We start from the raw sequence: 17,718 nt of genomic DNA, 5'->3' as shown, positions 1-17,718 counted from the left end.
ACTACACAACGCTCGAGGTGAGAGCCAAAGTTCCGCAGGCGCAGACAGTTCCTCTCCACAGAGTCCACAGTGGTACGGAACGGGAATGTAGCAGCTGGCTTGTTGTGGTACACAGATAGCATCGACGGAGGGAGGAGACGCAGGGACTGCTGATTGTAGCAGGTGTATCAGTGATCCGCTTGTGACGGACTGGAGCTCCATCCTGGTCGAGCCGTTCTAAGACTTGGCAGTGAAAGAAAAAAAAAAGAAAAAAAGGGGGGAAAATCATTGGGGGAGAATGTTGCACCAAGTACAATGAGAGCAAATTTTGTCGCAGACTCCAAAATCCACATATGACACCGACGAAATCAAATTTGATGAGCAATTCTGAATCGTCTTTGGAATTTTAAAAAAGTGGATCCCACGACTTTACAATGATGCGAAATACCACTTGGCTGTCTCCGCGGAGTTCAATTTTGGAATACTGGACATCGCTCATTGCGTGTCTCTTTTGGATTCAATACTCTTATGGGATGCCTAATGTTATTCGAATAGGTAAGTTATTCACATTTACACACAAATAGTAGGCTACGATATTGTTTAAAGTTGCATCCTATATTCTTCTGCAATAAGCTATAGCCTAGTCCCCGTACACGTGCGGCGGGAACGACTGATCTGGTACCCATTTCAATATACCAATTTGCGCATAATCTATTTCACATGAGTGGGAATCAAGATGCACATATGTTATAGCCTAGTTAAAAAATGTATAGGCAATGAGCTCCACTCTGTAGATATGAAATACAGGTGTTTTAATTTGACCTCTGCATTGTTTCTTTCCATTTTCAGTAAACCATTTGTCTATTGACTAAATACTGCCGTTTGTAAACAACCTAGAACTGGCTACATTTAGGCAATATGAATATCGCTCGAGAGTATAGGCTAGTCTGACTCTGTAGGCTATAATTAACAAGTCATAGCAACTGCTGTATATTTTAACAGGGGAGAGTGCGTTCTCTTCAAGCGACCTTCAGAAAGTTCTTAAATGTTACAAATGCGTCAGATCCATGCGGACAAACAGCTATAAAGTAATTAAAAAGTGAGATAAATATATAACGATTGCTGTCAAAACGCACAGATGCAAGCAACTTGCCCACTTTCTGCATCCTTTTTTGTTTTGTTTTTTTTACATCTGAGACTGTTTCTCTTTCATGTGAAAAATAAACACGTGGTTGGTAGATTCTGTCTTGTTTGTTTTCAAATAACTGCGTGAGAACAATGTGAGAATTGTCATTCGTATAGCCTAGTGATGCGTTGAAACATTTGGTGCGCTATAGGAGACAGGAGCAGAATTAGGATCAATACGTTTTTTTTGTCTCGAGGCAAATCGTTTTTGACATTTGGCAGGGTGCCATGCAGGGCAATCACTCAATGGCATCGGCCAACGTTAACATACCCGTAGCCTACTGTTCAAATGAGCCCAAAGCGAGGCTATAGCTGGAGAGATATGGGCTTTAAAATAAGGACCCATAGTCACATATAGTGATATAGTGTAATAGTGATCACAAAATGATTCAGAGGGAAATGGACCATGCCTGCCAGCTGCTTCTTAGTTCTTTCACAGGAGCATTCCAGTTCCCCCTGACATTTTGTATACTCTTCATCATTAGGACATACTGTCAAGACCAGGAGATGGTAATTGAAAAGGCATTGATTACATTAAAATGTATTAGATTTCTGCTGAATAAACCACAATTTACTGTATTATCTTTACAGCCATGCATCAATACCTCTAACTAACAGGATACATGACATACAAGATAAATGTTAAGAAACGTGTAGACCCAGTTCTCTTCTCTATCACACATCACCCTGTGAAATTGTGATTGACAGCTTCACTCTGAAAAAGCTATGACTTCTCTGACCTTTGGTGATGTCTTGGAAACGGCATAAATGTCACCGCATGCTTTGTTTTGCAGTGACTTAAATGAAATGCTTAAGTCGAAGGGACATTTTTTTTGTACAGCAGCAATGGAGACATGAGACAGAGTTTGACAGGCATTAGTTTTGAAAATGGCAGACTGCTGAGATAAATGTACCTTGAAATGATTTATTTTCCTTTTTTTATTTATTTTCCCTCTTTTTTAGAAACTGTCTTTTGATGCAGTAGCCTACAGGTGCAGTCAGATTTCTGTGTTCTTTAGGTTTGTCTTTGCACAATTTTTGCGTATGCACAAGAGCCCTATTTGTGTACAAAAAAGAAATTGCAACATTTGGCCTAGTGGGGCTGATAAGTGTACTCACATGGATGAAATATAATGTGTGAATCATCTTACAATTTAAAATATTGATATGGATTGGATTGAAAAAAGGAATTTCAAATTAAATTGCCTGTTAGAATGTCAATAATTCTCATAGCCTATATGCAAGTATAGTATACAGCCTTAATTTGTGTGAGTGCCAATATTGTCAGTCACCAACATTGTGTTAGGAGGAACATTCTGTTGTTTTGTAAAGATATATCTTATTTTTGCATATACGGTCTAAACATAACAACTAGATCTAACTATAACTACTGGTATATTTTTTTATTTTTTTATGATTTAAATAATGTCTTCCAACCTGGCTGGTACTCCAAGCACTGTGTGTGTGTGTGTGTGTGTGTGTGTGTGTGTGTGTGTGTGTGTGTGTGTGTGTGTGTGTGTGTGTGTGTGTGTGTGTGTGTGTGTGTGTGTGTGTGTGTGTGTGTGTGTGTGCGCGTGTGCGTGTGTGTATGTGTGTGTGTGTGTGTGTGTGTGTGTGTGTGTGCGTGCATGTGCGTGCGTATGTGCGTGTGTGTGTGTGTGTGTGTGCGTGCATGTGCGTGTGAGAGAGGGAGTGAGCATGCAGCGTGCGTGCTCCGTGCCACAGCAATAATGTTGACTCCAGCAGAGGGCTCCCATAGTCAGTGCAGTGTGTCGCCCAATGTAAAACCTTTACACTTGCTTACCAGCTCAAACAAACCAGTCACAATCACTGATGTGGGCGGTGGCTTTAGTTCAGCAGGATGCTCTTGTCTTCTGTCTGTGCTACAGTATGTGACTGCACTCTGTACTATAGGTATCCCTAAAAGCAGTTCTCCAAGTGCACCATCTGGATAATGGTGGGTATCCAAGGTGGAGTTGATTTTAGTGATTTTACAGTGCAGCGCTCCAAGTTGAGGCCAGATGGTCGATCAGACCTATTCTGCAAGCTTGAGTGTCGGAGGGAGAAAAAAAGACTATTCCAACTGCACTTGTATCCACCCACCCGCTGTGGTTTCTCCTCTTTTCACACCTTTCTTTTTCCCCTTGATGGTTTAAGGAGAGATGTTTGAAAAGGGACTGTAATTTATTTGAGCCATTTCAGCAGATAATGCTGTATGCTGTATATTAAAAACACTTTGGCTCTGACTCAGATGAGTGTGAGTAGTGCCTATATGATTTCAGTTTAATATAACATCACTCACTTTTATGTCCAAAAAGATTTACATGCTGTCAATGTGTTGTGAGCTTATTTTTGCTACTTTGGCATGTGGCAAAATATATTAAAGGGCATTAATTTATGAATTTGGAGATACAAGTTTTCTTCCCAACAGCAATAACAGGTACAGTAAATGGTAAGAGTGACCATCAACAGGTCTGTATTGTCCCTGTGGATGGCAGATTTCATTACCATCCCCTCTACGCATTGCTTTCTACACCACCAGAAAGGAACTGAATGATATTGCTGTGAAATGAACCTGAAAACTCCCAAATGAAAAGATAAAGCAATTCAGTTCCTAGATTGGGTTACTATTCTTATAACAGTACTACTCCTTTATTTGTTACAATTACAACACGGCAGTTGGAATGCAATCAACACAATCTCACTGAGTACGTTTTAGCATCACGCATCCATGTAAAGGCACTTGCTTTGTGTGAGGACATGACAATCCAGAAATAATGCAAAATTGCTATCCAGACAGTGAGGTGCTATAGCACGCTGCAATACAGTACAGTACGGTACGGTACGGTATATGGTACAGTAATGAAATGTCATCTAAGTTTTTTATTTTAATATTAATATACATTGAAATATTCATAATAGCCAATAGTTATACGTCTCTCTTAAATCTGTGAAATGATGAAACATCATTTCTTGTCCCTTACCCTGTGATGGTATTCTCTGTCTGTTGGAGAGTTATTGAATAATCATTTATTTTAACTAATCGTTTAAAACACTCCATCGGTGGCAGTTCATCAATCATATTGTCATGTTGCTTCATTCTGCTCACTCCTCAGTTTGCAACAGCTGGTCACAACATTCTCATTCGGTCTCCTAAAAGCCTTTTGTAGTGGGTGGGTGCAGGGGGTGAAATAGCATATCGCAGGGGTTCCCAAACCTTTCCATGACAAGGAACCCCACATAGCCATATTGTGAAATGTTTTTATTTAAAAACAATTGTGAAAATAATGAAAATTGCCTATCTAGAAGCACAGCATGGTGAAAATATTTGAAACAGTTTTGAAATGTTTTTGAAAGATTCTGACAATAATGTCATGCCCAACATAGGGATGCCATGATTACATTGTTTTTAACAGGCACAATTGAATTCGATTTTTTTAATATACTTCTTTTATGATTTTTGTTTTAATTTTCCTCTCCTTTCCAATTGGTCCCCCTGTCTCCCCCTGAAGCCTCCTGGCGGCCATGTCCCCCGCTTTGAAAACCACTGGCCTATGGTTTCGTAGTAAGCCCTCGGCTGTGAGGCACTGATAGCTGGGTGAGATGTGAACTCTTGGAAGCTTCAGTAAGAGGAATCGGCCTGGGCTCACTGCTGTGTTGAAGACACACAGACCCACTTCAGAGAGCTGCATTCAACCCTGCTACATCACTAGGCTTGGAGATCGAGAGAGAGAGTGCTAGAGAGTGGAAGAGAGAGAGAGTGAGAGACGTGATTAGTTCTTGCAGCAAAGTGAAATGAGTGCACTGCACTCTCAAGTTGCACACACTCCCTGAGATCAACAACGTCTGGGTTTGTGCAAATGTCTGTCATCTAAAATGAAAGAAATATTTTTTTATAAAAAAGTCAAACCCACACACAACGGGGAGGTGCTACAATAAGGGGGAGGCATCCAAAGGCGTCCTGTGGCACTGAGTGAGTTAAGAGTTGTATCATATTAAGATGGACATCATTTGCTGAGTAGAGATGAATATTTCATTTCCATCTAAATTTAATCTTTCCCCAGACGCTAGCAGCAAGCAGGGACCAGAAGCCTGTCGGATAGGGGCTTGAGGCTGGGGAGTTGTCGTGGTGAATATGAACAAAGCCTGAGAGAGGTCGCAGAAGAATTGGATCCAGGGAGAGACTTCTTTGATGTGTAATTCCATTATCTCTGTTAGAGGAAGCAGAGATTGAAGGGAGAAGGAAACAGTGGTTGTTTTACCTGTGCTAACACACTCCCCTTCATCCAGTTGTATAAACATGTAGGCATAGGGTAGACAGAAGGAAAGATTACATACACTTTCGGTTTCTTGTCGCTTAATATTGTCCTTTTAGTCAAGGATCTTTCCATTTTACCTTCATGTCTTAAAATATCTTGAAGACAACACACATACGCACGCACGCACGCACGCACGCACGCACGCACGCACGCACGCACACACATACACACTCGCACGCACGCACGCACGCACGCACGCACGCACGCACGCACGCACGCACGCACGCACGCACGCACGCACGCACGCACACACACACACACACACACACACACACACACACACACACACACAGCCATACACACACAGCCATACACACAGCCATACAAACCCATACTCCATCCGCTAACGTTTTCCAAAACATATGTCTGGTCTCACTGGGGCTCTTGTACACAATCCAATTCCATTCTCCCTGTCAGCACACTCGCCGCTCGTCATTAGCTTCAATCTAGATGATGAGGAACGGCAGATGTTCGTTTGGTTCTGCAGAGGGCCTGTCTCTGTACGTGGCATTTTCTGTACTTGCCTGTCATCCTGTTCACACAAAAGGAAGGAACAAATCTTTTTTTAGACAAAACAAAAAAATACAGTAAGCTACATGCTTCAGCTTTGTCAAAATGCAGTCTAGTTATGGGCAAAAAGATTTGTATACTTGAATCTATAATGCAGTGGTTCTCAGATTTCTTTCATGTCAAGGACCCACAAATATTATGTATTTGGCTGCAGATCCCCACCTGGAAATATTTTGTGCCAGAGACCCCGATATATATTCAAAACATTTCCAAAATGTTTCACAATGTTTTGAAAATAGCAAATCTACAAACCACAATACGTCACATGTTGTGAGCTTGTACAGTACTGTAATGTCAGCTATCAGCTAAACTGATTTTGATCCTATATTAACTCATTTTTCTGGGGACAGCCTGGAACCCCCTCGAAGACCCCAGAGCCCATGTTGAGAACCACTATAATGAATGTGTAAAATGAAGCCACAGCAAAGCGCGATAAATGTAATGTGCCATACTGTCCGCTCATAATGCACTAGATTACTAACTAATACTAATAAGACTTTACTGTACAAGGGAAATAAGCACAGGTACTTAGCTGCTTGTTCAGTCACACATAATAATGATCATCCGCTAATCCAAGCCACTAGGGGCTAATAGAAAGGATCTACCAACCGGCAAGATAATCCTATGACACAGCAGGTCTTGTATATAACCCAAGCTATCTTAGCCTAGCGACCGCTCGCACACCAGATGGTGTTTTCACATCGTACTACAAAGTGTGTGTTCTGCAGCGAAAGGTCTGCTGTAAGCATATGCTTCTTATAATCATTTGAATACATAAGGTGGTGGTTGACTTATGTTATATTGTGCATTTGTCTATTCTACTTAAACAAACAAAGAAATCCCAGTGAGGGAACAGCCTTCTGTCACAGTCAATCCTTCGTACAGTAAGAATTTGATTTGCAGAATGCAGTATTAATTTTAGGCTATTGAGCAGCAGCAGAGACATAACTGTCTCAGTCGGTAAGGTGCCTGGCAGTTTTTATAGCACTGCATAACTTAAAAAAAAGAAAGAAAGAAAAGTCTATGAGAACAACAGCTTGATTGATTGGGTCCGCAATCTGTGTGTTAGTGCCCCTTGGGCCCCTGGGGACTCAATGTCATTATAGCAGGATGTGTGCTTTCCTGGATTTGACAGTGTTTTGAAATTCATGACTTGTCAATGTTAGCTATTTCCCCACAAATGTTTCTGTACCAAGGCACTGAATCAAATTTCATGCTCTAGCCATTTGTCTTTATTATGTGCCCTTGTCCTTTCCGTTTGACTCTCCCATCTCAGGCTCCTCGGGGCTCTGCTAGAGAAGTCAAATAACATTAAAACAGTTGGAAAAGGGAATGTGCGATCATAACTCCTTTTAATCCCCGGCCGCGCCACACTAGCTATAAATAGTTAATTAGAATGATCTTGTTGGAGGTAATTTGGGGGCTATTTGTTACGTTTCAAGCACAGGGGGGAATTTGTTGTTGATTTTCCAGACATACATAACCTATATGACAGTTTATCCACATGCATACAAAGTGCTGCAGTGAGAGGGAGAAAGAAAGAACGCGTGAGAGAAAGAGGGAGTGTGGTTGTGTAGATGAAGCTTGGGGGACTCTTATTTAGCTTGTTAATTAGCTTGAACCTTTTGATCCCAATTTTAAAAACCCGCCACGCTGAAAGCCTTTTGTGTGTTGCCCTAAACAAGATAAAACAGAGCTCTATTCCTGCACCTTTCAAACACCATGGCGTTCAAGGGAGCAGTGTTAGCCTTGCCATCCGCAAGACCTCATCCTTATCTATCCCCAGACACTGTGTGTAAACTTCGGCACCTTTGACACTGCTGTTACATGCAGTTGCACCCATGCATTACAATAGCGAGACCTTTTCTTCTCACTGCTGTATAGTCATCAGGAAATTGACACTAGGTATCAGTGGCCATGCACAGGTTTAAAACCTATTTAGTCTCAGCTGCAGACAATGAGCAGAGGGGTGGGACCAATTCATTCTGCCCTTTTTTAATCAAGCTCTCATTGTTATAGGCGCACTGGAAATGTCAGGTCGTGGTCGTGCGTGCGATTTTCTTGTATTGCTCGTTGACTATGGTGTGTGTGTGTGTGTGTGTGTGCGTGCGTGCGTGTGCTCGCGTGTGTGAGAGAGAGAGAGAGAGAGGGTGTCGATGTGCATGTCGGAGATAGTCTGCACGTTTTTCGGTGTGCAGACTTGCGTGCCAAGGGGTTATACAAGGGGAGCTAGCACGGAGTCTCAGGGTTCAGGGTTAGAGCAGGAGTTACTAATCAACTGTGAGGAAGTGGATGAGAGAAGACCAACCTCCCTCCCCATAGAGACAATGAGAAGGACCAGATGAGACAAACATCGGTAGGTAATTTCTGCTACACAGTGTTAATTTAAATCTCAGAGTGTAGGGAGCACAGTGGCGCAGTTGGTAGCAGTGCTAGAAGGTCCCGCGGTTTCATTCTCGCCAGGGATGCTGAGGTTGTCGGCGGGCGTGTTGAGCTCCTCCACGTCATCAGCGCAAAAAGGGCATTTCTGTGTGGAGTTTGCATGTTCTCCCCGTGTCCCGTAGGGTAGGTACCCTCACAAAAAACATGCAGTAATCCTGGCTCTCTACTGGCTGATGGAGGGGAAAGGAACTGGTTGAAATAACGTGTTCCTTCCATGCGCTAGATCCTACCGGGGAAACTCCCCCCTGTCAGGTGATAAGGAGCAGCCTGCTCACTCCTCATGCATTGAAGGAAGCATGAGCTCGGTTCAGGGCTCATTGGATTTGGCACCGGGTGAAATCAATGTGTTACAAAATTCGTGTTATCAAAATTTAGAAAAAAATGTGTACAGATGTGTTCACTCGAGTTACAGTTCAAATGGATAAATTAACACTAAGTATTGTACCATGTACATTCTCCCTCACTCCTCTTTTTGTTCTGTTTTGATTTGTTCCATTCTTACCCTGGCAATAAGAGATACACACTAGTATACAGCATGGCAGCTGTGGAGAAACTCTCCACCCCAGTGTGCTTATCCCTGCACTGATACAGGCAGGCAGGGAGCCACCGTCAATTTATTTAACACAGCCAATACCAAGAAGATTCCACACAGCACTTCCTGCTGTGTGCAGACAGGAGGATCGAGCCGGGATGGTCCGTCTTGACTGGCTGAATCTTTTACTTTTCTGTCGATCTGCCGTTCAAACTGTCCTCCTGGGAGCACTGTGGCAAAACCACAGAGTGGACACTGTGAATCATCTACAGACAACTTGTCTGCATAGGATCAGGTTCAGATATATGGACTGCAAGATGGAGGTTCTTGTGGATGCAGTGGGGAAGGGAGAGTGGGATAGTGCATAGCCTGGGTAGCTCTAGAATTGAGTGTAGCTATTAGTGAGATAATGGTATGTATAAATTAGGCTATTTAGTGTGCAGACAGTAGAAGTAGCCATTGTAGAAGTCCCACTTTCCACTGCATGCTTGGCGAAATATGGCTGCACATTTACTCCAGCTGTAAAAGGAATGCGTGGGAGAACGGAGTAGTTCACCCCAGAAAATTCTGTCATTATCTATCACCTGTCATTCTTGAGCCAGTTTAAACACAGATATAGTTTCTTTGTCCACACAATACAGAAATAGTTTGCCAGAAACGGAACTGAAGACTTGAAGTCTTGAAGACAAAGACTTTGAAATATTAAATAAATAAAAGACCATGAAATTACTCCATACACCTTGTGCAGTCTTCTGCTTTGCTTTCAAACCAATTGCATTTGAGAGCAAATAAACACTACAGTCATGATTTTAAAACACTCTTGTGCACACCCAGGCACAGAAGCACTTTCTGTTTGAGTAACATATAGGCCTCTTCATAGTATACTGTATTTTTGAGTATTTGCGGTTATCTGCGGTTAACCGTAGTGGGTCAGAAAATGTATATAAATTAACATTGTAGGTACATTACAAGCCTTAGAAACGGTATCATGTATGTAGCGCAACTTACGATATTAGACTATTGTCACATGTTGCTGAAGAGCGTAATAACTGAAAAACCAAATGACGAACATCACCTCAATGGTGGATTGAATGGTGTATATTCCTCAATGGCAGTCAATGAGTTATTTAAGAGAATTACTGCCATGGAAAATAAAGACTAGCAAGTCACTTAAGCATTTGTGATGGGAAAACATGCTTTGGTTACCAAAGAACCAGCAGTCTAATACATAATTAACTCTCTCTGATAGATAATTGATTTGGAACATCTATCCGTTGCTTAGACAATGGACTAATCAAACACTCGGGTCATTATCATCCCTGTCAATCACATACATTATTGCCATTGACACGTGAGCTTTCACAAACCCCATGTGAAGGGCTATAACATGAAGGATATTGCAACCTTTTATCAGTACTGTGGCAGCCATACAAAATGTATACTAGTGTGTTAGTAGTCTATTTGTTATAATGCTGAAAAGGGAGTCTGCTCATAATACCGACCTTCCAATAGTCCGACAAACGTTAGGTTAGTGTGAGGTTAGGATTGGAGATAGTTAGTGATAGGGTTAGTTATAATGGGGCCAGTCGGACCAATAGGACGTCGGAATGGGACTAATGACATGCCACTGCTGAAAATTAAAATAAATAAATTGTCATCATCTATTAACCTTCATTCCATTTAAAACACAGATAATATGTTCTTTACTTATTTATCAACACAACAAATTTACCAGCACAACGTTGTGCTGTACGTTGTAGCTTTCTCCCTCACAACTGAGTCATCAGTGACCAGGCCTTTAAAGTCACCAAAAGGGCAAAAGGTATTCTGAAGCCAAATGATTGCACGATGAAGGAAGCCAAGCAGAAATAGGTTTTACTCTGATGTACCTGGACACAGGATGGATAGGTCCTTTCTACACAGTGGAAACCTTAGTTTTTGCTAGGAAAGGAAATATTAAGTTAATTTATTAGGCCTACAATTATTTTGTTATTTGTGTTAGAAGGCTATACCTCCTATAACATTACTTATTTATTGTGCCTTCTGTCCCTAAATTAGACTCAGATAATGTCACCTTGAGGTTTTAAATCTCTTCTTTCCTGCCCAATAAATACTGCAGAAGTTTCAGACATTATTAAAGCACACAAAACATCAATCAATCTAAAGAACAATCTAATTTAATCAAGTACATCTAGTTGTACACATACACATGTTATTTCAAATGACTATAAGTCTGTATAATTTATGCCAATATAGATACCCGTAGCTAATTTCTGAATGAAATTGAGATAAACTAGGAGCAATGCTGAGAAGGAACTTAAAGGAGCATTCAGTGATTTGGAAAAAAAACCCCGGTCCTCCCCGGTAACAAGATGTGCACATGCACGCTCTACAGTGGGGGAAGTACAACAGACCAACAGCACGTGCACCAAGGCCCACCCCACTCGATCATGATTGGATGAAGGCCCCTCTCATCCTGATTGGATGAAGGCTTTGCCACCCAAAGCCCAAACCGAAACTAGGGTTTTTTGACCCCAGGGGCTCACTGGGGACAGGGAGGAACTCCGTATATGGTCAGCACCCTTTATAGTAGGGAGGATTATCCAAAAAATAAGAAAAAATAAGTGATGTTTGAATTAAGTGAAATCACTGAATATACCTTTAAGACCATCAAATGTGTCCGTGTCAGACTAGCTTGTAATCAGTAGGCTACTTATCTGGTTTGATGAAAATGATCGATTGAAGTAATGTAACAACAAGCACATGCTAATTTAATGAGACATCTGCTGTATATTATATGGATTGTTTCCCTGGTTAAAGCTAACAATGCCATCTCCTACTTGTCCATGATTTATGCATGTGTTTTGCCACTATACTGTACATGGAATTCTGTAATGTAACATTTCAAATATTTGGGATTATAATGCATCTTTCATCAAATCCATATTAAGTATTCCATTTGGTTCCTAGATGCAAACCCATGCTGGTTATATCCTCCCAAAGACATGCAGTATATAATAAATAAATGCATGTGCCGAAGCCTCGGTATGTGCACAATATATTTGCCATGGTGTTTAATGTTGCATTTGTATAGCGCCCTCCAAGGTGCTTTACTGATGGTGCATTACAACAGGAGTTCTCAACGTTTTTGGCCGGGGACCCCCGGAAATGCTTTGGCAATGTCTCGGGAACCCCGCCCCGCCCCCTCCCGACCCCCAATATAAATTGACTGCTACAATAACCTTAAACCTTAAACCTCATACGAGCTTGTAGGTCTGCTATTTTTGAAAGATCGTGAAAATAAAATTTAAAAAAAAATCTTTTTTTTTCTTTTTTTTTTGGAAAATAATTTGGGGACCCCCTAAAATAATTTGGCGACCCCCGAGGGGTCGCGACCCACGGGTTGAGAACCCCTGCATTACAATACATGCACCCATTTACCCAACACATTCTAACACTGATGGCAGAGGAAATCATGCAAGGCACAAACATGCTCGTTGGGAGCAATTTGGGGTTCTGTGTCTTGCTCAAGGACACTTCAACACGAACTCTGGGAGAGCCCGGGATCGAACTGGCCACTCTACCTACTGAGCCAATGCCGCCCCCAATTAGTAACAAGATGTGTGGGGTTGTTTAGATCGATAGGCCTAAGAAATTATGACCACTAAAGCAGTGCCCCACTTAAAATGATTGACAGCAAGCTGATGTCACTGAATTAATGTCCACTTAATGTCAATTTACAATTACAATTTTAAGTATTTAGCATTACACTCATTACTTACTTATCTAGAGCGACTTACAAAGTGCAAGATCGGAATAATTGGCATGAACCCTATCCACAACGACATGATACATGTTCAAGTAAGCAGAGAAAGCTAATGAGGTACACAATTGAGCACCTTTAGAGTGGACCAAAAATTGGACCAACAAAAAAGGTTATTTTTGCATTCATATTGAGGCCTAGGCCATCTTTCTGTTATATTTCATTGTTATGGTTGGCATAAGCAATCTGCAAACCTAGAGGTCTAAAATACAATGACAAACCTGGAGCACTTTGTGTTCACAATAATTTAATTCCTATACTTTCATCGTCACGTCCTTCACTCTCATCGTTTCCTTGCGCCACCTCCAAGCGAGGAGTCAAGGAGGTAAGGTGAGGACAGAGGAATCAATCAGGGTCGACTTAGACAAATTCTAATAGCCTACTCACATTTCTACCTCCTCTGCTCCTCTATCCTCCAGCATGGTGCTGTTACGGTGAAATTGAGCTCCTCGCTCACTGAAATGTCATGTTGAAGCGACATCAATTACTTGATGTGAAACAGCTGGATCACTGCATGGAACGTATAGCTTATTGCTCAGATGCCATGCTGCATTGGACGTATTTCTATATGTTTAGGAATTGAGCTGTTTGATCCAGTCATGTTACACAACAAACCACAGGATTGTGTAACTAAAGATCTATGAAACCATATTGATTGAATTTGTAAGTGAAATTACATTCTCAAAAGACAGGGGAAGTAGGCTACATTTTATTCATAAATGTACAACAAACTACAAATGTGTGATGTGTCTGCTGTAAAACTGGAATGAATGAACTGCTTCAGCAGCTTTGATCACTGTTATTCAGAGATAGGCCATGCAGCACAAGCTACATGTTTGCATTATTAGTTATAAATACGAGAAGATCAAACGTTTCGTCGGCTCTAAATCATTCCTTTTAGGTCTACGGCATGACACAGCTTTTGGATCTCATGAAGGATACACTTCATGTTTTCTTGTTTATCCACGCTCTCAGCTCCTCCAAAAGCAAATTAAGCTTCGGGACACAAACTATTTCTGGGTCATGCTTGTTTATTTGTTCAGCTTTAAGGATGATCACAGGTTTACAGGTGCCATTAAAAACACCAACTTATTTAGCTGATTACAATATAAAACTTCAATCTCAATAATCAAAAGTTCAGAATCATACATTTGACAACCAGAGATCTCCTTCCTGAGGCAGGGTAGGCAAATTCTGAAGTTGGACTTACAGTTGGGTGCCACCGATATTGTCCCTTATCATTTGACCCATTTAGGCCTGACCTCAACATTTAAAAAAATCCTTCTAAATCATCCAGTTTTCTGAAATAAATATTTTCACGATTTAAAAAAAATAGCAGACCTACAAGCTCGTAGCGCTATGAGCTTGTAGATCTGCTATCTTTAATAGCTAAATTATAACATAATGTTTAAAACACTCCTTTTGCGCAGATCACGCAAACCTCAGCAAAAAGAAAAGGACAATATCGATGGCCTCCAACTGTAAACAGCTTCCTGACAAAGTTGACTTTTGGAATTTAGCCAATGCACTGGTTAAGTGAATGGCAACGCAGACTTGAAGCAGAATGTACTCAGAGTATTGTTCATTTCAGAGGCAACTGAGTTCTTTTGGAGTGCTCACATATTGTATGTGCGAAACATATCTAGGTCCTAGTCTGAGTCCACTTCAGAGCCTGAAAGTGTGAACTTTGTTTGGTTTGTTAAAAAAGGCTCTAGGCTGCCGCTATGTTAAAACACCCTGAATAGCATACGTTGCATAACCGACATACATCTGCAATATAAAGCTAGCCTAGAACCTATCAAAAACTAGAAAAAGTGCTCCTCAGAGCACAGGTCTCCACCAGGTCAGGAACGTTTGATGTGGCATGATCATAGAAGTAGCAGTTAATAGGCAATAGACAAAGACTTACAGTAGCTGGAACTAGTGTATAGAGGATTATATGACAGAATCACAAAGTAAAGGAAAATGAGTTTCACATAACTTGATAACTTGAACTCCTTCAGGGTGGCGTTCTAAAAGTTAAATTAGAAAAATGCAGGACGTTTTTCCTTGAGTGTGCATATACATACAACATCTTACACATATAGGTGCAGTTATAGGTAAAGACGCGACTCAGCCTGTTATAGCGCCACCATGAGGCTGATCTGAAAAATGTCAAGTGGCATTTCTTCCTCAGCCTAGTGGGAATATGCATGCAAATTATCGGACGCTGTGTGCATTTGCGACATTTTGTACAAATGGAAAACTTTAGATGTCAATCTTAGTCAATCAGGATGTAATATGAGAAATCAAACAGACCCGTCTGACTATAGAGATGTGTACCGATTTGTGTGAAATGTGGATACAATCTGAAGGAGTAATGCCTAAAAATGTGTTTTACATAAATCGGCCTCCTGGTGGCGCTATAAACAGCACATGTGAAAAATGCAGGGCAAAGATTTTTCCTTGGCCTCTATAGGGAGTGCGCATACACAGAATCTAGATTGGTGCAGTTATAGGTAAAAACACGAATCGGCCAAGTAGCATTTCACGGAAATCACACACTGTGTTCATTTGAGGCATTTTGTTCAAAACGGAGCACTGTATCTCCTGAGTCACTGCTATCCATCCATGTCCTGCTCAGATTCCCACTGCTCTGCTGTCCTCATACTGCATTATGTACACCTCCTGTGTGTAGGAAGCGGAATTGCTTCAAATGCGCTTATGTTTTTTAAAAAAAATGGAAATAGGTTAATGTTGTGTTATTCCAGGATTAATCTGTTATACTGAAAATATTAGAGCCTGACCGATGCCAGGTTTTTGGGCCTGATGATGATCCAAAATTTGGAGAGTCTTAGAAGAAGACCACCGATTACCAATGTTTTGATCGCTATAAGAAAAGGAGGCACGGTGGCGCAGCCGCTAAATTTGAAAACATCTAACATGTTATACAATGGACAACCAAACATATATAGATACACACAAAATAGCGTTGGGGCGATATGTAAAAATATTCCTGCCGGCCACCGTCAGCCCAAATCGTCACACGAAAAAAGCAGTTCACACAAGAACAGCTCTTAAATCCCTCAGGTGCTTCCCGGGCACTCCATCAACCACCATCAATTATAAAATTGACAGATTATATCAGTAATAATTATAACTCTATGATCCTTAAAAAGAATAATTATTGTCCAGCAATTATGTATTACTTAGGTATGTAAAAACTATTGACTGGTTTGGCGGGTCTCGAGATGACAGGTCCAGATGCATACAAACACACAGACGCACACGCGCACCCGCACGCACGCACACCCGCACGCACACACGCATACACGCACACACACACACACACACACACACACACACACACACACACACACACACACACACACACACACACACACACACACACACACACACACACACACACACACACACACACACACACACACACACACACACAATCATTTATTGGTTATAACTATAATTACGGTGTTAGAAACAGATTATATTAGATCTACACGATTAATCTACAAGTTCCTCAAGCTTTGCAACGTGAGTTTGTATATCAGCTAATTTTGATAATAAATAAAATGTTATATATATATATATCTATATATATCTTTTTTTTAGGACGCCAGGTGGAAAGTGGGTATAATGGCCAGAATATCGGCTAAACGATATATCGGTCTGGCTCTGCTAGAGAAATTATAAAAGAAAATTATTCCTCTGACTTTTTCTGATGGAGGCCAGCGATTAATTAGCAGTCCATGCATGCTTTATTTCCAGTTGTTAATGATGGCTGGCATGGACTGAGAGATGCCATGTCTGCACATTCTCTGTCAATATTCTAGCAGTGTATAGCAGTGTAGTCCTGCACACTACCGAGATCACAGGGTGTGTGTGTGTGTGTGTGTGGGTGTGTGTGTGTGTGTGTGTGTGTGTGTGTGTGTGTGTGTGTGTGTGTGTGTGTGTGTGTGTGTGTGTGTGTGTGTGTGTGTGTACGTGCGTGCGGTGCGTGCGTGCGTGCGTGCTTCCGTGCGTGCGTGCTTCCGTGCGTGCATGCGTGCATCTCACTGTATGCGCTTGTTCTCTGTGAGGGCAGACAATTAGCTCAAACAGTTTCTTAGCCACTGTCAAACTCAAAAACGAGGCCAGAAGACGATATTACCTCCAATTATGGGCGTTAGCGTAACTGTGAAGTCTGGAGCTCTATCAAGCTGTCGGGCTGTCAGACGTTTCTTCATTTATTAATTCATTTACGCGTCACTTCATATTAGAAGCACGCTGATGATAGACAAAGACCTCCCTTTTTCCCCCTCCATCTTCCCCTCTCCCTGCCTCCAGTCAGTCGCCGTCTTCCGAGACGAGCAATACCTCCTCATTTGATGTTCTGGACGTTTTACACGGTGAAAGATAAGCTTTTGTTTGGATTTCATTCACTCGCTGTACTGTATTTCTCCCTTCCGCTAGACAAGAGACGCCACCCTGTTAGACATGTGCTCATTGGGCTAATCCCTTTGCTGGGGTACAATGAGTGCTCCCTCCCTCTCACCTTCCTTGACCCATGGTCCCTCTGCCTCAGCTGCTCACTGTATAATGGGGATTACATTTCAATTTTCTAGATCAATCACAGAATCTTATGAGCAACTGGCAATTGAGGCCCATTCAATCCCACCCTTCACATTTCCAGCCCATTCATGACCATTTAAAGGATTTAAAGGCCTTAAATGAATCTCTCGTCAAAGCCGGTACCACCCTCCCCCGCCATTCCAGTCATCAGACACTAAAGTCATTCGGCCATTATAAACCATTCCAGACAATTGAAAAATGTTATACATATTCTTTTATGTCACCATTCCTCCTTATAACAAGTTATTTATTCATTT

At 41.5% G+C, this 17,718-nt stretch overlaps 1 protein-coding gene across 1 annotated transcript in view; it reads left to right on the top strand.

Annotated features, from left to right (window-relative positions):
* Positions 1–413: 413 nt before the first annotated feature.
* grik3 (glutamate ionotropic receptor kainate type subunit 3) overlaps positions 414–17,718 on the top strand; it is a gene marked incomplete at both ends in the record, with an annotated part of 119,931 nt that continues 102,626 nt past the window's right edge. The window contains one exon of the mRNA XM_079502968.1: positions 414–534. Coding sequence (XP_079359094.1) covers positions 414–534 — 121 coding nt within the window. The remainder of the gene's footprint in view (positions 535–17,718) is intronic.

This window comes from Electrona antarctica, assembly GCF_951216825.1.
Source record: "Electrona antarctica genome assembly, chromosome: 6".
In the NCBI taxonomy this organism is placed as follows: domain Eukaryota; kingdom Metazoa; phylum Chordata; class Actinopteri; order Myctophiformes; family Myctophidae; genus Electrona; species Electrona antarctica.
This window is presented reverse-complemented; position numbering and strand designations above follow the sequence as displayed.